A 20,855-nucleotide genomic window follows, 5' to 3' on the forward strand; every position below is an offset into this window, starting at 1 on the left:
ATCCGTTATGCTCGTTCCAGACAATATCTGCCTGGATTGATTTTCGTAGCATGATCTTTTATCATCTGTAAAGAGCTTTTGTATATAGTCTTTCCAAATTATTTTCTTCTCGCTAATTTCAGTCACTATTTCATTGCTCTCATTGTATAGTACAGCAGAAGTTGTTTTACGATATACACCAGCAGCTTCCTTTAATTTCTTGTGTAGGTTGTAATCATCGTGTAGGTTTCTCAATATTTCTATTTCTTCGCACTGATTATTCAAATAAGCGGTTTTTGCAGCTCGTATGGCTGTTTGAATTTCTCTGTTGAGCTCCCAATACAGTTCGTAATTTGAATTTTTGTATTTTCGGCGTTCATTGATAAGGTGTAGAATTTCATCCGTTATCCAATCCTTATTCTTTGGTTTTGTGTAGTTTCCCAGATCATGTTGAGATATGGTGTTTATGGTAGTTTTAACTCTTTCCCATATATTTTCAACCTCATCAGCATTAATTGTGTTCAGTTGCACATTTAAGTTATGCGTAATATTACTTTTAATGAGGGGATTTGCAAGTTTTCCAATATCAAGTTTTTTACGATGTGTTTTTTGGGTTTAGATATAATCTTTGTGCACATATTTGCCATAAGAAGATTATGATCAGAAGGAACATCTGCTCCTGGGTATGTCGAGGCATTCGTTATAGACGTAAAGTGGCGCGTATCTATGAGAATGAAATCAAGTTGGTTTCTAATTGTGTTTCCTGTTCTATCTTGTGGCGATTTCCACGTGTACAGTCGTCTGGGGGGTAGGCAGAAATATGTGTTTGTTACTTTCTTTCGGTGTTCTTGGCAGAATTCTATTAGTCTGTCACCTCTTTCATTTCTATTTCCCAATCCATACTGTCCACTTGTTCCTGGGACAGCGATGCTTCCTACCTTCGCGTTGAAGTCTCCCTGAATAATCGTTATTTCATGTGGTTTTGTCAGATTAAGGAGTTCATCAATTTCATTATAAAAGAGTTCTACTTCTTCATTGGTTTTGTCAGCTGTAGGAGCAAAATATTTATATTAAGTGGCTTGGCCATTATTTTTATCATCATGGTCCTGTCAGATTTTAAAATAACACTTGTGATACATTTGGCAATATGGGCTTTGACAATTATTGCAACTCCGTTTCTATGGTTTCTGTTAAGGTTTCCCAAGTAATAGATTTTAAAATTTTGGGATAGAAATTCACCTGCTTCTGGCCACCATGTTTCACATACGCCGAGTATATCAATATTATGTCTTTCCATTTCATTAAGTGTGTTGGCTAGTTTGCCAGGCTCGAATAAACTGCGGACATTCCATGTTCCAATTTTTAGTTTTTGTTTTGTTTTACCTACGGGTATTCATAGCACCCTCGAGTTACCGGAGATTGAGGGCCGTATGTTTTGTGTTGTATTCATAATTGCATGATTTTCAAGGGATGGTACATCAGTGGTTTCCCGTTGCCTTCTGATGGGTATATAGTTTTCCTTCTAGAATTCAGCCGCTCCTCTGGAGTACAGACGCTGTTTGTAGTCGCCCAATGTGGAAACAGACACTACGTTGCAATCTTGTTCCTTTAAGATGTGAGGCTGATTAGACCACAACATCCGATCCTAGCTTTGGGATTGCCAACGAAACCCTCTAGGCCGGGTCGCCTTCTCACTCTAGCTATCGACAAACGGTTGTCTGTACGATATTACCAGGGAATACTTGATTTAAAATCGGAAGTATTGAGCTGCTTGGAAAATTCAGCAAATGAATCATCTCTGACCATTCCCAAGTGAGTGGCGATCAGAGACTTTCCGTACCGAAGTACACATCTGAGAAGATCCCCATTCCCCAGTTTTTGTTTCAGTAAGTAATAATTAAACATGAGATGCGAAATATACTATCATTGGGAAATAGGGGCCATAAGATAAGTATAGTGGATGGACCGATGTTTGAAAATAAACTGTGGTACTAGTACTCAGATATCGGACCATTAAAGTTAGTGTACCGTTTTCTTTTCAACGTTGGGCTGAACTCAGAAAATTGTTCCACAGGTAGGTCTATGAACCCTGATCACGTCAATATATATATATATATATATATCTGAGAAGACCATATTTCCGGAGATGTAGAAACAAAAAATAATTTTGGAGAAGTATTTGTTTTTTGTTTTGCATTCATAGGAGAAAATTTAATTTAATATTTTCTGAGTAGGACCACTATACTCATCTTGCTCCAGCAGCGACCATCTTACAATTGTACTATTATTTATATTAATTACACATATGTTCATTTTCCTCTTTCACACATTGGGTACTTCCTCGGAACGTACATATGTACGTATCTTATAGATGTTAAGATTAACACGAACACAGGCTACATCAATTGATAACAGTTATTGAATACATCTACTTTTCGGCTAATACCTGGAATTCTACCTGGATTATCACTTGGTGTCGGACTTAAGGGATAAATTTCCGCAATAGACAACGGTGACCGACTTGCTCCATAAACGCACTGTTTTTTGGCGGGATATCCAATCTTAAAAATTCAATATTTTAAATACCACAACCATTTTCATGTTTATACATACATCTTGTCCTTCCATCGTGAAAATTGAAAGTAATGCGAAAAAACGTTCTAAATCGGCAAATATGTATGTTATTTGATTATTTGAAAAATTTTCCAAAAATTAGCTTTGTTCCTTTACTTTTTTAATGGTAAGGGTGGTAAAAGAGAAAAGTGTCAAAATTGCTCTCTCATGAACATTTTTACCAGAAAAGTAAAGGAACGGATCTGGCAGCAATGTCAAAAAGAAACATAAAAAAATCAATTTTCGTCTTTTATTTCACAGTTTTTAATTTAGTTTTGTCAGCGTTCGACTTTTTCTTCTGTTTTTCGTCCAGTTTCGTCGTTAATCGTCAAAAAAAGTCGAAAAATCAGTTCTGCCATTTTTTACCTGCAGACATTTTGCTGGTAGCCTGTGGTAGAAGAGAAAGCCATTTTCGCTCTCTCTCCACTCTCACTATCTTAAAAATTGCTTCCAGTTTTGCCACTTTCGGGGTTAAGGAACGCTTTGCAGGTTAAAAATGGTAACAAATGGTAGAAATGGTAACCTCAGGTAAGAAAAGGAACACAGCTATTAATGTTTTTGACAACTGCTAAAGCTACAAAATGTTACTGAACAAAATTCCTTCAGTAAAAAATAAGTCTGTCTGGTTACCCCAAAATTTGTACCAACTTGTACCAATTGTTGCTGGAAGTCGTCTGTTAACGCAAAAAGTCAGCAAAAGAGAGCGATTCGAGAGAGACATTTTGACAGTTTTTTCACTGAGAGCTTGCAAATTTTTGCTGGACAAATTTCTTCTAGCAAGCACTTGCACTCTTCTTCTTCCTGAAAACAATCAATCATCTGTTTTAAAATTTTCGTTGATTTATGTTTGTGAAAATTAAAAACATTTTTATTGTGGAAATAGCAAGCCTAATTGTATTGCTTTTTTGGAGAACAAAGTGGGAAAATCCTTTTTTGGGACATTTTCTTTTTTATTTTTAATAAAATACAACCTTTTTGCTTCCTTTAGTTCCTTCATTGGCGGACAAATTGTTCTGTTTTGGCAAGCCAGCTGATTGCTTGCTGGTTTTTGCTGGGAAGGTGTCTGTTTACTTTTTACAATTTTCTAGCAAAAGAGAATAAAAACTCCTTACTCTCTGAGAAAGTTCTTGCTGGTCAATTCTTGCTGGGAAAGTAACCAGACAGACCAATTATAAATTCTCAGTAACAAAAATTTCAAAACAAGTCTCTCAATTCATTCTCATTTACTGAACATTTGTGTAAAAAAAACAACATTTAGTAATAATTTGTGATAATTATTACAAATTATCGAGTACGCAGACACACTTATTATAACAATGTTATTATTATTATATTATAAATATTTACCATAGGAAGTGTCGTCTTAAAACTTACGCTTCATGGGCAGTTTTACCTACCGTAGCTTACTATTTATCCGATTAGAATTTTTGTTGTATTTTTTTATAATCAACCGCACAATTTGGTCTGCATATAATAGGTGTGTACGATAACTTTCCCAGCAATAATTACTCAGTCAGTTCCAGCAACCTCTCTCAGTGAATTTTACTCTCCCAAGCAAGAAAAATTGCAGAAAGTTATCGAACAGCATTTTGCAAAAACTTGCAAGAAAGGCAGCTGTTTCCGAAAATGTATGAAATTTGTTTTTGTTTCTTTTGATATTTTAAACAAAACGAAACGAAAACATAAATTTTAAAATTGCAGTTTACTTATTTAACGCTTTAATGCTAACCACAACGCTGTAGAATCTAGAAAAATGTGCAATTGTGAAATTTTCTTGATCGAAAATGTTAATATTTCGAGTTGTTTACATTGAACATGTGATTAAAAGTCAGCTGATCAGACTTGCAAATTTGTTCGGGACAAATTTTCCCAGCAAAAATTTGCAAGTTCTCAGTCACAAAACTCTCCAAAAATATCTCCAAACTCGCTCTCTTTTGCTGGATAATTTTGTTATCGAACAGCATTCAGCAAAAATTTGTACGAATTTGTACAAATTATTGGGTTATCGTACACACCTAATGTTTCACGCGTGTTACTTTTGATAAAAGCTGCAGAAGTCTTTTAATCCCAATATATTAAAGGATAATCAACAACCTTTTTTATAAAAGGCGCCAAATTACAAATGAAACAAATGACGCCGTCACTCATAAATGCATTTCACAAGGCAAGTAAATAAAACCGTGACGGCGTTGTTACTAGAAATTTCTAAGTCCCAATTTACATTAGGCGAGTTTACTTGCGGCAATTGTCAGTTTGATGGAGAGAGAGGTGAGGTATATGGTAACCCTTTGCCTCTCAACACCCTCTCTCACCCACAAACTGACAATTGCCGCAAGTAAATTCGCCTAATGTAAATTGGGACTTAGGTAGGCCACAGCTAACAGCTGATTACAATTTTTTTTGTTATGGCTTAATCTGTCAAAACCGTGTTGACATGCAGAGTTGATATTTATTATTGATCAAAAAATTCAACTCTGTTTTGTTTTCATTTCAACATTTCCCTGTAGGAAGTGTGGGGTCATGTGTTGACATGTCGCCACTTTGTCTACTAATATGGTGACAAAGTCAACACTTTGTCACCAGGTTGTCAACTATTGATACTTTTACCTTAAAAAGAAGAAGCATTGTGTATATTGACAGATGATAGCCCAACGAAGCATCCTTTTTTTAATTTTCTTAATTGTCTGGCGTAAAATGATTTTTGCGGTTGGTGAAAAAAGTGTTTTTGTAAAAATCAATAAAATATCGTGAAAACTTAAAGCATATAATTTCAACAACAAGTATGTGCAAAAGAAAATATAAAAGACATGTGAAAAATAAACAATTCTATAGCAAAGTACGAATTCTGAGGCGACTAGCAACATTTGTGGTGAAATTTCGACAATTAGACATTATGTGGAACCTTTAGAGAAGATTGTGGAGCCTGATGTATATATTTGCCCGTCTCGCTGGAAATGCTGAATGTAACTAAACATAATAATGAATTACAATGTTGAAGAATTATTTGGCAAAAATCGATTGTGAGATTTTTCCAATGTTATACAGCTGTAATAGGCAAGAAAATTTAAGGACATATTTTTTATTTAAGTTTATACATGTTTATTCTTTTCAATTCCTAGATGTTATATCAACATTCAGCCAATCGCCTGATAAAACGTTAAGTGCAACAGAGGAAGAACTATTTTAAGCAGACAAGTCATTGGTGCGACTTGGCTAAGAAAATAAAACGAAAACGTTTTTTTATTATTTATATGTTAAAATGTTTAAGCAGCCTTGAATACATTGTCTTTATTTACTAATTTTTACTTATGTGGAATCTTTGGCTTAGCCATTTAAAAAGATAAAAATACTGTAATACGCAATTTGTACATTTTTAGCATTTTCAATATTATTTGTTTTATTCTTTAATAAAATATAGTATTTAAACAAATGTGTAGCTTCATCTTCTTATTAAACGTACTATACAGCTGTTTTATCTATGAAAAGTTCCAAATAAGCTAAAAAGTTTAGTATTGAAAATCTGGTACTATTGACTCACTACCGCCAATGTCTATACTGACTCACTACCTCCATTGTCTATACTGACTTACTACCTCCAATGTCTATAGTGACTTACTACCACCAATGTCTATACCAGAGTTCGAAAATAAACAGTACACTAACATAGTGTACCGCTCCGAGTACAGTATCACTAAAATATTTTTAGCGTTAGTGTTCCGGAACACAAACACTAAAAAATATTTTAGTGATACTGTTCCGGAGCACAACGATAAACGTAGTGTACCACATTTTGGTACACTAAAAACGTTGGGTACCGCAGTCGGAACACTAAAAATCGTAGTGCTCCGCAGTCGGAGCACTAAAAATCGTAGTGCTCCGCAGTCGGAGCACTAAAAATCGTAGTGCTCCGCAGTCGGAACACTAAAAATCGTAGTGCTCCGCAGTCGGAACACTAAAAATCGTAGTGCTCCGCAGTCGGAGCACTAAAAATCGTAGTGTACCACATATCGGAACACTAAAAATAACGTAATGATAATGTACCACACACGAGTTTATTATGATTTGCGAGGAAAATTACATTTTTATAATTTTTGAGATAAGCCCAAATTAAGACATAAAAACTCAGATACACCTCTTAAATCCATGTATGTATACATATTAATTAATAACGTTGGGAACTTAAGTAGAAAATATGAAAAACATTGATTCGGTTGTTGTAGAATGGCGCACTACAAATTGTAGTGTTCTGACTGTGGATATATGAGTTTATTATGATTTGTGAGGAAAATTACATATTTTATAATTTTTTTTTAATACAAATTAAAAAATACAATTTAATAGAACACGTGAAAAACGCCTGATTTGATTTTTGGACAATGGATCAATAAAAATCGTAGTGTTCGGCTGGGGAGCACTAAAAATCGTTGTGTTCCGACTGCCGGATCACTAAAAATCGTAGTGTTCCGACTGCCGAATCACTAACAATGTTAGTGTTCCGACTGCCGGATCTCTAAAAATCGACTGCCGGATCACTAAAAATTTTAGTGTTCCGACTGCCGGATATCTAAAAATCGAAACAATGGAACAATCAAAATCGTAGTGTTCGGCTGCGGAGCACTAAAAATCGTAGTGTTTTGTCTGCCGGATCACTAAAAATCGTAGTGTTCCGACTGCCGGATCACTAAAAATTTTAGTGTTCCAACTGCCGGATCTCTAAAAATCGAAACAATGGAACAATTAAAATCGTAGTGTTCGGCTGCGGAGCACTAAAAATCGTAGTGTTCCGACTGCCGGATCACTAAAAATTTTAGTGTTCCGACTGCCGGATCTCTAAAAATCGAAACGCTGTTAATTTTTATACGACACTAAGTATTGTTATTCTGATACGTACATACTGAGCGTCTAAATGTGTAACCACAGTAACGTGTAATATTTTAGATTATATGTAACAAAAAATTTAAAAAATAGTGTTTTATAAAAATTTGTACCGCATACCTCTTGTCATATTTTCTACTAACGTTCTCAAATTTTGTAACTAATTTCAAGTACATGGAAATAACATGCTCATCTTAATTTGTATTTGTTAATTTTTACTTGACCCAAAAGCCATCAAATATTTAATTTTCCTCATAAATCATAATAAACAGATGATTACCTAAACGTCGAACAGTAAAATTTTTACTGCTCCATCGTCCAAAAACTAGTCAGATTTTTTCATATTTCCTACTAATTTTTATTTCTTAAATTGTATTTATTAAAAAAACATAAAATATTAAATTTTCCTCACGAATCATAATAAACTCATGTGTGGTACATTACCTTATTGTATTGCACGTGGTACACTACGATTTTTAGTTATCCGGCAGTCGGCACACTACGATTTTTAGTGCTCCATTGTCCAAAAACCAAAACAAACACACATGGATGTAACATTTTATCTTAATTTTTATTAATCAAATTTAACCAAATATCTCATTTTCCTAAGAAAACATAATTCCTTTGTTATTTTTTAGTGTTCCAACACGTGGTGCACTACGATTTTTAGTAATCCGGCAGTCGGAACATTACGATTTTTAGTGCTCCACAGTCGAACAATTTTTTTAGTGCTCCATTGTAAAAAATCAAATCAGATGTTTTACACATTTTCTTGTAAGTTTTATTTATTAAATAATAATTTATAAAATAATAAATAAGTACATATTTACTTATCCTAAAAACATAAAATATTTAATTTTCCTCACAAATCATAATAAACAGACGATTATCTTAACATTATTTTTAGCGCTTCGGCTCGTGGTACGCTACGATTTTTAGTGCTCCAACAGTCGGAACACTACGATTTTTAGTGCTCCATTGCCCAAAAACTAAATGAGATATTTTTTCTCATTTTCTTAAAATTTTTATTAATTAAAATAAATATATAAAATATTTAATTTCCTCAGAAATCATATTAAATTCATGTATGGTTCATTACCTTATAGCTTCAAAACGTGGTACAAAACGATTTTTAATGCTCCGGCAGTCGGAACACGACGATTTTTGCGCTTCATTCTACAAAAATTAAATATTGTTTTATTTTTCATAATTTTGACCAAATTTCGCAATGTGTTTAACTAATTTAAACAAACATGGATGTAAAAGTTTATCTTAATTTTTATTTCATCAAATTTAACCAAATATTTCATTTCCTATTTTTTAGTGTTCCAACACGTGGTGCACTACGATTTTTAGTGATCCGGCAGTCGGAACACTAAAATTTTTAGTGCTCCGCAATCGGAACACTAAAATTTTTAGTGCTCCGCTGTCGGAGCACTACGATTTTTAGTGCTCCGGCATGTGGTACACTACGATTATCGTTGTGTTCCGGTACAGTATCACTAAAATATTTTTTAGTGTTTGTGTTCCGGAGCGGTACACTATCGTAGTGTACCTATCCACCTTGGTACGGTACAGAACGGTACGGTACGATACCATAGTGTTTATTTTCGAACACTGGTCTATACTGACTCACTACCTCCAATGTCAACACATGGTTCCTCAGGAACTACTGACTTACTATTGACATACTAGTTCCATTGTCAGTACTGACTTTCGAATGACACGTTCATACAAAATGTCTATAGGAAATTACATTAGTTGTCTACAGTTTGTCAGTAGTACTGTTGACAATGTCAGTAGTAAGTCAGTATAGATTCACTATTGACATTTCCTACAGGGTTCGTTCTTCTTCTTCTTTGTTTACTCATCCGTTATCATTCATCAAAACAATTTTGACGTTTTACGCCATAGCGACAGGGTTGTATTTTTTTGGCGATTCTCATACCTGGCCTACCTATGAATTATTGTACCATGGGGATAGGTAATGGAAAGCAATAATCGATTTTTCGACTTTTCGATTTTGGTCTAAAACTAAAAATGCGGTTTTCGGTCTTGCGATTATTTCAGTTGTCTTAAAACTCGACTTTCGACTTTTTCATAACCGCAGAGAATCGATTTTAATCGACTATTCGTCGATGTTCGTGATTTCTTTTGAAACTAGGCCTGTTCGATAACTTCGCAAGCAAAAAGTATTTGCAAGTTCTTGCAAGTATTTGCAACTACTGCTCATTTTTCTTTCTCTGAACAAGTTTGTTATCGAACAGCATTTTGTAAAAGTTTGTACAAATTTGTACAAACTTTTGGGTTATCGAACAGAGCTACTGTAAAACCGCCAAAAGTGCAAAACCGCTAAGTCCTAGAGTTGTATAGTTCATGAACGAACTAGTTCAATTGAACGATTCATTGAAAAGAGCGTATGAACTAGATCAGTCGATATAGTTCATTATAGTTCAATAGCTCACTGAGCGCAGTACGAAAGATCCACAAAGAACGATCAACGAACGAACGATCCACAATCTAGTTCAGCATGTCATTCACATATGAATAAAGTGACGCCGTTTTCTGTGCTAAGTGATGCTTTCGTAATGTCATGAGTTTTGTTTATGATTTGGAACAATGTGAAGTGTCAACCCCCATTGTAATAAAAGTAATTTCTACATAAAGAACATTGTTGACATAACACATCCCAATATATCGAATCCATTATCATTCAATGTGCCTTGTTTTGGATAGAAAAAAGAATCATACATACATAAAGCTTTTTCCGCAGTTATAATTTGTACAAACACACAACATAAGAGTTTTTGCCAGCCACGTAAATGAAATTCTAATTACAATTTTTTCCAAAGGACGTTTTCTTCTAAACTTAATACAAACTTAATCTTTATTTATGAATGGTATAAAATTATCAAAATGTAACATTTTTGCAGTTTAATTATTACTCTAATGTTTGTTCCTATTTGGTATAAGTGTGTGTGTGTGTTTCCGTGAACGATTCTGATCCGAATGATTGAACTGGATAGTGAACTATGAACTAGATTACTGAACTAGTTCAGTTATAAGAGCTGAGCTATTGAACTAGATCTTTCAAATGAACTAGATTGTACAACTCTACTAAGTCCACAATCTATGGGCAAACTCGATAATCGATTATGCGATTTTCTCTCCAGACAAAAGTCGACTACGATTTTTAGATTTTTGACTGCAAAAAGTCGATTAACCGAAAGTCGACATACCTATCCCTAGTTAATAGTTTGTTGTTTAATTCATTAATAAACAAATATAAAGGACTCCAGCGTCGTTTTCTTATGAATAAATCATGAATAACAATCTAACAAATAACTCAGCTGGTGCAGCTGCAGTCAATGTTGAAGAAAATGTATCGCTGCTATCGGAAATATCAGGTATAAGTTGAAATTTATATACAAAATACAAAAAATACTACCCTAGACCTTAATTACAGATATTATGCGTAGCTTTGGAGATAGTGACCAACCTCGGATGGAAAGTGTTAAGCTGGTGGAACACATACTGCAACAACAATTACGGGGAATGTTCAACGAAGCTTCATTGGTGGCAATGAAACGTAAAAACAATCCGTGTCCATCACAGGCTGATTTTGAATTCCTAATGCGTAATCATCCGGTGAAAATTGCCCGAATGCGTAAACATTTAAAGGATATGAGAATACTAAAGAAGTTCCTAAGTATTCGCACGGGAAGACAGGATTTTATGGAAGATTTAGATCAACAGGACTCCGATGAAGAACTGGGCATCGATGTGCCGGAAATGTATGATGAAGATAGAACACGAAGGCTGTTTCGTGCCGATCGCATATCGCAGATATTAAGTGGCCAGCAATATTTGGAATTTAATGAAGCACGAAAAACTTCCTTCTATTGTAGGCATGGAGAGAAAATCAAGAATAAATTTAGACGTTTTCTCGATTTGCCGGCAGATTTGAGAATACCCACAACTACAATGAATATCTTGGCCTACTTTGCCCACGAAACAATTGCTGTAATTGTCGACTATGCCATATTGACACGTTTGAATTCATCGAATCGTATTACAGAACCTTTTAGTCGTGTCACATCGACGGGTGCCTCGCCTGCCATGATGCACATTTGTCCCGAGGTAACTCAAGGCCGCGGCATGGAAGTGGTGAAACCTATAAGTGTTCAAGAAATACATGAAGGTATACGACGTTTCCGTCAAATGACCAGCAAAAAGGTGGGTTTCTATCGCAGCACTTGTGATACAGATTTTCGTCGTTCATTTTTGGCTTTGTAAGAAAGGGTTTTGGATCTTTCTTGGAAACTGAAATCTCTTTTTTATAAATGAACTCATCTGTTAAGAGAGTTTTTTTATTGGATACTCAAAAATAGTAGTTATAAGTTTGGAATTTAAATTATATTAAATAAAGAAGAAACAAAAATGAACAAATATTGTGTATGATGTCTATAATCATCTAGCGCAGTCTAGATGGCGTTCTATTGTCATCTGTAGTGTATATGAAGTCTATAGTCATCTATTGTAGGGTTTATATAGCATATTGTCATCTACTCTATTCTAGATGAAGTCTGTTATTATCTGTCTGTTATGACGTCTATAGTCATCTACAGTCGTGTAGATGACGTCTATAGTCATCTACAGTAGTGTAGATGACGTCTGTAGTCATCTACAGTAGTGTAGATGACGTCTATAGTCATCTACAGTAGTGTAGATGACGTCTATAGTCATCTACAGTAGTGTAGATGACGTCTATAGTCATCTACAGTAGTGTAGATGACGTCTATAGTCATCTACAGTAGTGTAGATGACGTCTATAGTCATCTACAGTAGTGTAGATGACGTTCAATAGTCATCTAAGGTAGTGTACATGACGTCTATAGTCATCTACAGTGGTGTAGATGACGTCTATAGTCATCTACAATAGTGTAGATGACGTCTATAGTCATCTACAATAGTGTAGATGACGTCTATAGTCATCTACAGTATTGCAGATGACGTCTATAGTCCTTTACAGTACTGTAGATGACGTCTATAGTCATCTAAGGTAGTGTAGATGACGCCTATAGTTATCACTGTACTGTAGGTGACGTCTATAGTCATCTACTGTAGTGTAGATGACGTCTATAGTCATCTACAGTCGTGTAGATGACGTCTATAGTCATCTACAGTCGTGTAGATGACGTCTATAGTCATCTACAGTCGTGTAGATGACGTCTATAGTCATCTACAGTCGTTTAGATGACGTCTATAGTCATCTACAGTCGTGTAGATGACGTCTATAGTCATCTACAGTCGTGTAGATGACGTCTATAGTCATCTACAGTCGTGCAGATGACGTCTATAGTCATCTACAGTCGTGCAGATGACGTCTATAGTCATCTACAGTCGTGCAGATGACGTCTATAGTCATCTACAGTCGTGTAGATGACGTCTATAGTCATCTACAGTCGTGTAGATGACGTCTATAGTCATCTACAGTCGTGTAGATGACGTCTATAGTCATCTACAGTCGTGTAGATGACACCTATAGTCATCTACAGTATTGTAGATGACACCTATAGTCATCTACAGTATTGTAGATGACGTCTATAGTCATCTACAGTAGTGTAGATGACGTCTATAGTCATCTACAGTAGTGTAGATGACGTCTATAGTCATCTACAGTAGTGTAGATAACGTTCTATAGTCATCTACAGTAGAGTAGATAACGTTCTATAGTCATCTAAGGTAGTGTAGATGACGTCTATAGTCATCTACAGTAGTGTAGATGACGTCTATAGTCATCTACAGTAGTGTAGATGACGTCTATAGTCACCTACAATAGTGTAGATGACGTCTATAGTCATCTACAGTATTGTAGATGACGTCTATAGTCCTTTACAGTAATGTAGATGACGCCTATAGTTATCACTGTACTGTAGATGACGTCTATAGTCATCTACTGTAGTGTAGATGACGTCTATAGCTAGCTACAGTAGTGTAGATGTAGTCTGTAGTAATCTTATGTAGTGTAGATTGCGTCTATCGTCAGCTACTGTACTGTAGACAACGCTATAGACATCTACTGTAGTGTGGATTACATCAATAGTTATCTACTGTAGAGTAGATGACGTCTATAGACATCTACTGTAGATTAAATGACGTCTATAGACATCTACTGTAGAGTAGATGACGTCTATGGTCATTTACTGTTGAGTAGATGACGCCTGTAGTCATTTATGGTAGAGTATATGACGTCTTTAGTCAGCTATTGAAGAGTAGATGACACCTATAGACATCTATTGTAGAGTAGATGACGTCTATATTATTATTAAGGTCATCTACAGGTTATTTCGTTGACAGCCGATCATCTTTAAACACCTCCGAATAATCATACTATCTTTGTTGGTATCTATCGTAATATTTTCGAAAGAAAAATATTTATAAAATATTTTATATAACGAATTAAGCAAACTATCGCCTTTCTACATTCGCCACACGAATTTATCCCTCTTCACAGGCGCCTTCTTCGACCACCACTGTAAATACTTGCTCTTCTTCGTCGGGTGTTAGCATTGTATCTTGATACTCTATAGTACCACCGGCCAGTTGGACTTCTCTACGATGGGCTTTGGTTAGCTCATGTTGCTTCATATGATGTTGCAGGCGAAAATCTTTATTGCAATATTCACAACGATATAGCTTAACTTCGGCATGTATTAACTTGTGTTTCTTCAGTGAGTGGCCATAACTGAATGCCTTGCCACAAACATCACAGATATAGGGTTTTAAGCCTTGATGAACACTAAAGGGAATAAAGAAATAATATTTCAATTTTTAGCCATGAGGAGTATGAGATAAAACTTACGCTTCATGGGCCTTCTTTACAGATTCATAATAAAAGGTTCGCGAACAGTATTCACATTTATGTGGCTTTCCTCCGCTGTGAGAGAACATGTGTTTTCTCAACAATTCACGCATATGGAATTGTTTGTCACATAATCTAAAAGTAGAGCCAGGAAACACAACCGAATTATATATAGAAAATTCATTATAATCTTGAATCTTACTCGCATTCATATTTAGGGCGTTTATCATGACGCTGTCGATGCTCCCTCATTCGACTGCGCTTGGAGAAAACATTACCGCAAATATCACAAATAAAAAGCTGGTTGCCATCCTCTCTGGCTTTTCTACCACGCTTCAAGGGTTTTCCATCCCCTTCACCGTCTGACTTCATTTCAATTTCAATTGAATCCAAGTTCTCTTGTCTATCTTGTAACGACTCTTGGCAATTTTCTTTTCCACTTTTGCCAAGTTTTTTATTCTTCACTTCATTTTGTTTAGATTGAGGGGTCTCATCCTCAACAATTTCCATTGCAGTTTTTTCTTCATTTAATTCTAAGGATTTTTGATTAATTTTTTGTACATGTTGACTTAGTTCTTGGTGTATTTCTTCTTCAGGTCTATCTTCGGGCCTATAATTTAGTACATCCACTTCATTTTGTTCTGAGGTATTCAATTCGCTTTCGATTCCATGATATTGTTGGTCATCATTGTTTTCACTATTTGAACAAAATTCTTCTTCCGCATGAGGGTCATCATTGTCATAAGCATCGCAACAGGTTCCATCAATAATTTGTTCATCTTTGTTATCCAAGGTAGCCATTTGTTGCTCTTTTTGTATGTCATCATTCCCCGAGTTTCCCGCTTCTATATTTTGTTCTATTACAACTTTTTCGACATATGAAGCTGTCTCCTCATAATGTTGTGGACTATTCATTACCACAGCTTCTTCACTCTTTATTACAAGCTCACGGTTATTCATTTCACTTCCAGTGTGCATTTGCTCCATTTCCTCTAATTGGTGGGGAATTTGTAACTCCCCCATATAAGACATCAACATTTCATGACTCTGCAGGGCCTTTTCACGAAATTCAAAAGCCATACTCAAGGACATTTCACAATTCTTACAAATAGTCTTTGGTAACATGGTGTGTATATCCTCCTGCAATGGTCATAATCAATGAAATATGCCGAGTAGACTATAACTGATTTCACTTACCTGTTCCACTTGTATTCCAGTGACTTTTAGCAGCATTTCATACGGTGGCTCATCTCCTTCATCCACTGATCTGTATAGGGATCGCAATTTCTTGCCTTTGTCCAAACAAATACGACAACAATTGGCAATGAGTTCACGTAGCATGATGGAACAGGTTTATTTTGTTAGTAGAAATCTGGGGATTAGTATATTTTTGTTTTTTTTTATTGGATTAATTTTAATTTGTCAGGTTTTCATTGTTTACAAAATTTCAACAACAAATGTTTTTTGGTGTTGTGCAAGGCATACTTAACAAGGTAGATGCATCAGAAATCGGCTACAACAAAATCCATTGCATTACATTTGATGAATGTACAATTTTGGCTTAAATGTCGTTTAGGGGCACCTCTCGGATCGGGCTGAAATTTTTACAGTAGATAGCCCTTGGCATCCTGAATACAACGATATATAATTTTCCGGGGGGAAGTCCATACTTCCCGAGATATGGGTCTTGACATTTCGGAAATTTCGTACTTTCACACCTTTAGTTTGTTTAGGGACACCTCTCGGATCGGGCTGAAATTTTTACAGTAGACAGCCCTTGGCATCCTGAATACAACGATATATAATTTTCCGGGGGGAAGTCCATACTTCCCGAGATATGGGTCTTGACATTTTACAATTCTAACGTGGGCAATATGGGCATCGTTTTAAAGCTTATGGAGATTACTTTTATGCACACGTTTTGATCGCGTAGCCCACTTTTGACCCTGTCCATAGGAGAAAGTCTTAAATCCCCGGCCGAAGGCCGGCTACTAAAATACACTTTCAATTTAAAAGAGAGTTTTGATCGCGTAGCCCTCTTTTGACCCTGTCCATAGGAGAAAGTCTTAAATCCCCGGCCGAAGGCCGGCTACTTGAGAACACTTTCAATTTAAAAGAGAGTTTTGATCGCGTAGCCCACTTTTGACCCTGTCCATAGGAGAAAGTCTTAAATGCCCGGCCGAAGGCCGGCTACTTAAGAACACTTTCAATTTAAAAGAGAGTTCTGATCGCGTACTTTTGACCCTGTCCATAGGAGAAAGTCTTGAGCTTTAAAACGAGTCCCATATTGCATAGGTTTTAAAAATAATGGTGATAAAAGTAAAAAAGTCAAGACCCATATCTCGGGAAGTATGGACTTCCCCCCGGAAAATTATATATCGTTGTATTCAGGATGCCAAGGGCTATCTACTGTAAAAATTTCAGCCCGATCCGAGAGGTGCCCCTAAACAACCTAAACGTGTGATATTACGAAATTTCCGAAATGTCAAGACCCATATCTCGGGAAGTATGGACTTCCCCCCGGAAAATTATATATCGTTGTATTCAGGATGCCAAGGGCTATCTACTGTAAAAATGTCAGCCCGAACCGAGAGGTGCCCCTAAACAACCTAAAGGTGTGAAAGTACGAAATTTCCGAAATGTCAAGACCCATATCTCGGGAAGTATGGACTTCCCCCCCGAAAATTATATATCGTTGGAATCAGGGTCCCAAGAACTACCTATTTCATGGAGGAAAAATTATCAACGTATTTTCAAAAAATCCATAAAATGATCACAATATTTATGTAATTAATTTATTTTGTTTTAATTACAATATTTTTTGACAGCTGGGCTGATGTGGCTACCTGAATAATTGTGCCATGGTTTTGTTGACACTAAACAGCTGTTTGTCTCTTGTGTATAACAGAGTTGTATTCTCTTGCAATGAGATGAGATATTAGGTGTGTTCCATGGCCCAATTACAGGTCCCCCAGCAAAATCAGATGATTTCGATTTGAGCTGTCAAAATTCTTATTTGTCATTTGAATTCGCTGTGAGTTATTGAAATGTCGAACTGTATAGAAACAGGTAGATGTATCTCGAAAAAAGAAAACAAATAAACTTAATGTTGTACACGTAAAATGTCAACATTTGCTGTGTTTTGTATGAGAATTTTATTTACAATAACTTATTTTAGCAGTTCAGGTTCGATCAGCTGGTATTTTCTGTTTCGTCAAACAAAAATAACTACGGTAACAACTTTTTCTCGGAAAATGTTTTGTATGTATCTACCTGAATTGACAGAAAAGAAATTCGCCTCAAAAATTTGTTCGCCTCTGTTTATGAATTTTGACATTTAAAATCTTCGTTTTTCTTTGAATTCGCTTGATGGAGGACCTGTTATTGGGCCATGGTGTGTTCATTAAAAGAGAAAGTGTTATACCCAAGGCATATTTATACAAGGTAGCAGTGACAATCAGCTGTATTCTTACTTTTTTTGTAAATTTAGTTTTCAAAATGTAATAGGGTCTACTCATGAAATTTGAAACTTCGAAATTTGCTACCATAAAATACTGTTTTTCTTTCCAAACGTGTAATAAAAATGACCTACGACAGTTCTAAATGCTTTATATTTACATTGTCATTCAAATTTGTTCTATTTTGGAGGATTTTCAAAAAGTATTTATGTTTTTCCTGAGAAATTTTTTGGAACGACCCTATTATTCAATATTTTCTTTGACAATTAATTTTCAATACCAACAATGTTGTTTTTGTAAATTTGTTAGTTGTTGTAATTCATGCACATACCTTCTATAAATTTACCTTGGTTATACCCTAAAAATTCCTTAATTTGAATTAACTTTTTACCCTGACAGACGATAGTTTCTGCATTAATGAAACAGCTGTTTGTGTTGTTTGTTTGTACCCAGCAGACCATTTCATAAAGTTTTACAAAAGTTCGCCAAAATATGCGAAACAAATATACTTTCTACCATTGACCTTTTCACCACGATAATGCAAAATTAAATTAAATTTATTCGCGATATTTTTGAGCCCTTTTAATACTAAAAAATGTCGCAAAACTCTAAAGGAACATTTGAAGAAGATATTATTTTCGATTGAATTGGTATGGTGGGTAACGATGATAATGCTTGTGAAAATAAAAATATTAAAAATAGATTTGATAGAAGGCGCGAAAAACGATTAGCTGCTATTCTATTCGAGAAAGACCACTACTTATTTGAAAGAAACGCGAAAATTTCTGATTTGTTTTCCTTTTTTATTTTCTTAAACATGGAAATTTGACAAAAGACAATTGATTTTCAATGCAAATTGTGTCTCAGAGCATGAATATGCTCTCTCTCTCCTACATGAATATGGGCTCTCTTTTACAGCATTGCCATATTGAAATAGCTAAATACAGTTTAAATTTCCTTTGATTTTGTGCATTAAGAATGTGGATAATGCACGAATTAATTTGAATTAAGACAGTTAATGCAAATTAACGCTGCCGTCTGTCTAGGGTATTACAATTCAAAAAAGGAACCAAATTTAACTACTGAAGCATGACGGACGGCTCATCGTGAAGACATAAATATCTACTGGCTTTAAAAATTAAGTTTGCAAAAAGGCGCTGTGTTAAGCCTTGGCTTAACATGAGCGTTGTCGAATAGTAACCTCAAAATTAATTGACCTGTTGTGGATTCTCTCACCCATCTTTTAAGTTATAGAGAAAAATTGGTAAAATTATGAACGAAAAATTCAAATAAAAGTTGACAAAACTCTTGCTATCGGTACGGTAACTCAACAAATGAGTTTTAGAAACGCACTACTGACGCTATAAGCATTATCAACGTCTATAGCAGCAGCCATAGTAAAAGCTCGGAAATTTAATTGCCAGTTGCTGAAAGAACTTACATAAAGCTTGGAAACGGATAATATCGTTAAACAGTTGGGCAGTGCTTTCTTCTAAGGGAAAAAGAAAGTGGACACTCTTGTCTACAAAAAAGCATTAGGCGTCATAAAATACATAAATCCGGATAAGAGGAAATGGATTGCATCCTTTGAATTGAGAGTAATCAAATCATTATAAACTTAGGAACAAATTTCATTTGCCGACACTTGGCAGAAAAGAATACAAAAATTTCCTTTAGGTCGCAAGTTTTCTTAAGAAACCGGCCTTCGGCTGGGGATTAAGACTTTCTCCTGTGAACAGGAGCAAATTTCAGCTACGCGAACTAAATTTTTTTTATAATCGTTTTTTTTTTCCAAGTGTAACAAGGGAATTTTCGGAAATCGGAGGCCTATATCTCGGGAAGTATACATTTCCGAAACAAAAGAAATACACCGTTGGAATCGGGATGAAAAGCACCATCTGCGGTATTTTTTTTTATAATTTTCTGCTGTGGGTCGGTAAAGGAATTTAAGCGTATCAATCTAACCATCGATGAATGTCAAATGGTTATTTTATTCAAAGTGTAGAATATTCAGGCTAATCTGATTGGTGATTTACATTTTGCAACAGTTCCCTACCTTCGTAAAAAATCCATGGATGAAAATCACTCTGGTCATTGCATGGTCGCGTCTCTATCATTATGATGAAACTACAGTTGTGTTGGCTACTCCATATTATATGAAAAGGTAAGAACTCCAATCATAAGTGTTACACACTTATGCTCTGTTCCTTTACTTGCCTGAGGTTACCATTTCTTACCATTTTTAACCTGTAATGTGTTCCCTTACTTTTAATAGCATACAATTCATGTGATGGCAGTTTACCACTTTTACCATTTTCTGCCACTGTTACCATTTTTAAAAGTAAAGGAACAGACCATTAACTGTCTTATCTCTTAAACATTCAGCATCCTTTATTACCCCCTGGATCAGCGGATGAACACAATGGACTGTCTCATTGGCGGACTCGGCAGATTAAAGGTACCATTTCTGAAGATTTCTATGATGTTTTGACAGTAGTTGAGTTTTGAAGTTGAACAAAAGCGAAAGTTCTAAAATTCGTTCAGAGACCAACCATCTTCAACTACAGATCATCTGTGTCCAAGACAAACCGGATGTATTTGTCTCTTAGTCCCAATATACATTAGGCGAGTTTACTTGCGGCAATTGTCAGTTTGTAGGTGAGAGAGGGGACTGAGAGGCAAAGTGTTACCATATGCCTCACCTCTCTCTCCATCAAACTGACAATTGCCGCAAGTAAACTCGCCTAATGTAAATTGGGACGTAGAGAGTTAATGCCGGGCATACACTATGGGCCTGCAGGACAGCAACCGATGAACCCTTGTGTTCGTATGTGATTGAATAGTGTGTGGCATTCCTTCAATCCATATTGCAAAAATGATGAAATTTCCTCCAGAACTCGATTTGGGTTGAAGTTTTCCAAATTTTTAATTTCCTCACAAATAATATTTGTTGTTTTCAAAAATTATTTGTTGGTTATTTGGAAAATAAACAAAATTCATCGGATTGAAAGGGGTTCATTTACAAAATCAAAACTATTTTGATTTCAATCCTGCCAAAACTACTC

The 20,855-nt window shown here is 35.5% G+C and overlaps 2 protein-coding genes across 3 annotated transcripts; one reads left to right on the forward strand and one right to left on the reverse strand.

Annotated features, from left to right (window-relative positions):
- The first annotated feature begins 10,695 nt into the window (after positions 1-10,695).
- Spt3 (Transcription initiation protein Spt3) lies at positions 10,696-11,908 on the forward strand. Its single transcript, XM_073974684.1, has 2 exons — positions 10,696-10,874; positions 10,934-11,908. Exons 1-2 carry the CDS (start codon positions 10,790-10,792, stop codon positions 11,761-11,763), a joined length of 915 nt encoding a protein of 304 aa, XP_073830785.1. The 5' UTR covers positions 10,696-10,789; the 3' UTR covers positions 11,764-11,908.
- Positions 11,909-13,865: 1,957 nt separating this feature from the next.
- Zif (Zinc-finger protein) lies at positions 13,866-15,819 on the reverse strand. Of its 2 annotated transcripts, none has more exons than XM_073974673.1 (4): positions 15,530-15,819; positions 14,535-15,445; positions 14,333-14,467; positions 13,866-14,269 (listed from the first exon to the last, which is right to left on the reverse strand). In XM_073974673.1, the coding sequence occupies exons 1-4, from the start codon at positions 15,671-15,673 to the stop codon at positions 13,969-13,971; spliced, it is 1,491 nt and encodes a 496-aa protein (XP_073830774.1). In that variant the 5' UTR covers positions 15,674-15,819; the 3' UTR covers positions 13,866-13,968. The 2 variants fall into 2 exon arrangements, with proteins under 2 accessions (XP_073830774.1, XP_073830769.1); XM_073974668.1 differs by having other exon boundaries at positions 14,535-15,472; positions 15,530-15,813.
- Positions 15,820-20,855: the final 5,036 nt, after the last annotated feature.

The sequence above is a fragment of the Musca autumnalis genome, unplaced genomic scaffold, assembly GCF_047663935.1.
Source record: "Musca autumnalis isolate F117 unplaced genomic scaffold, ASM4766393v1 scaffold_1, whole genome shotgun sequence".
NCBI classification, from domain to species: domain Eukaryota; kingdom Metazoa; phylum Arthropoda; class Insecta; order Diptera; family Muscidae; genus Musca; species Musca autumnalis.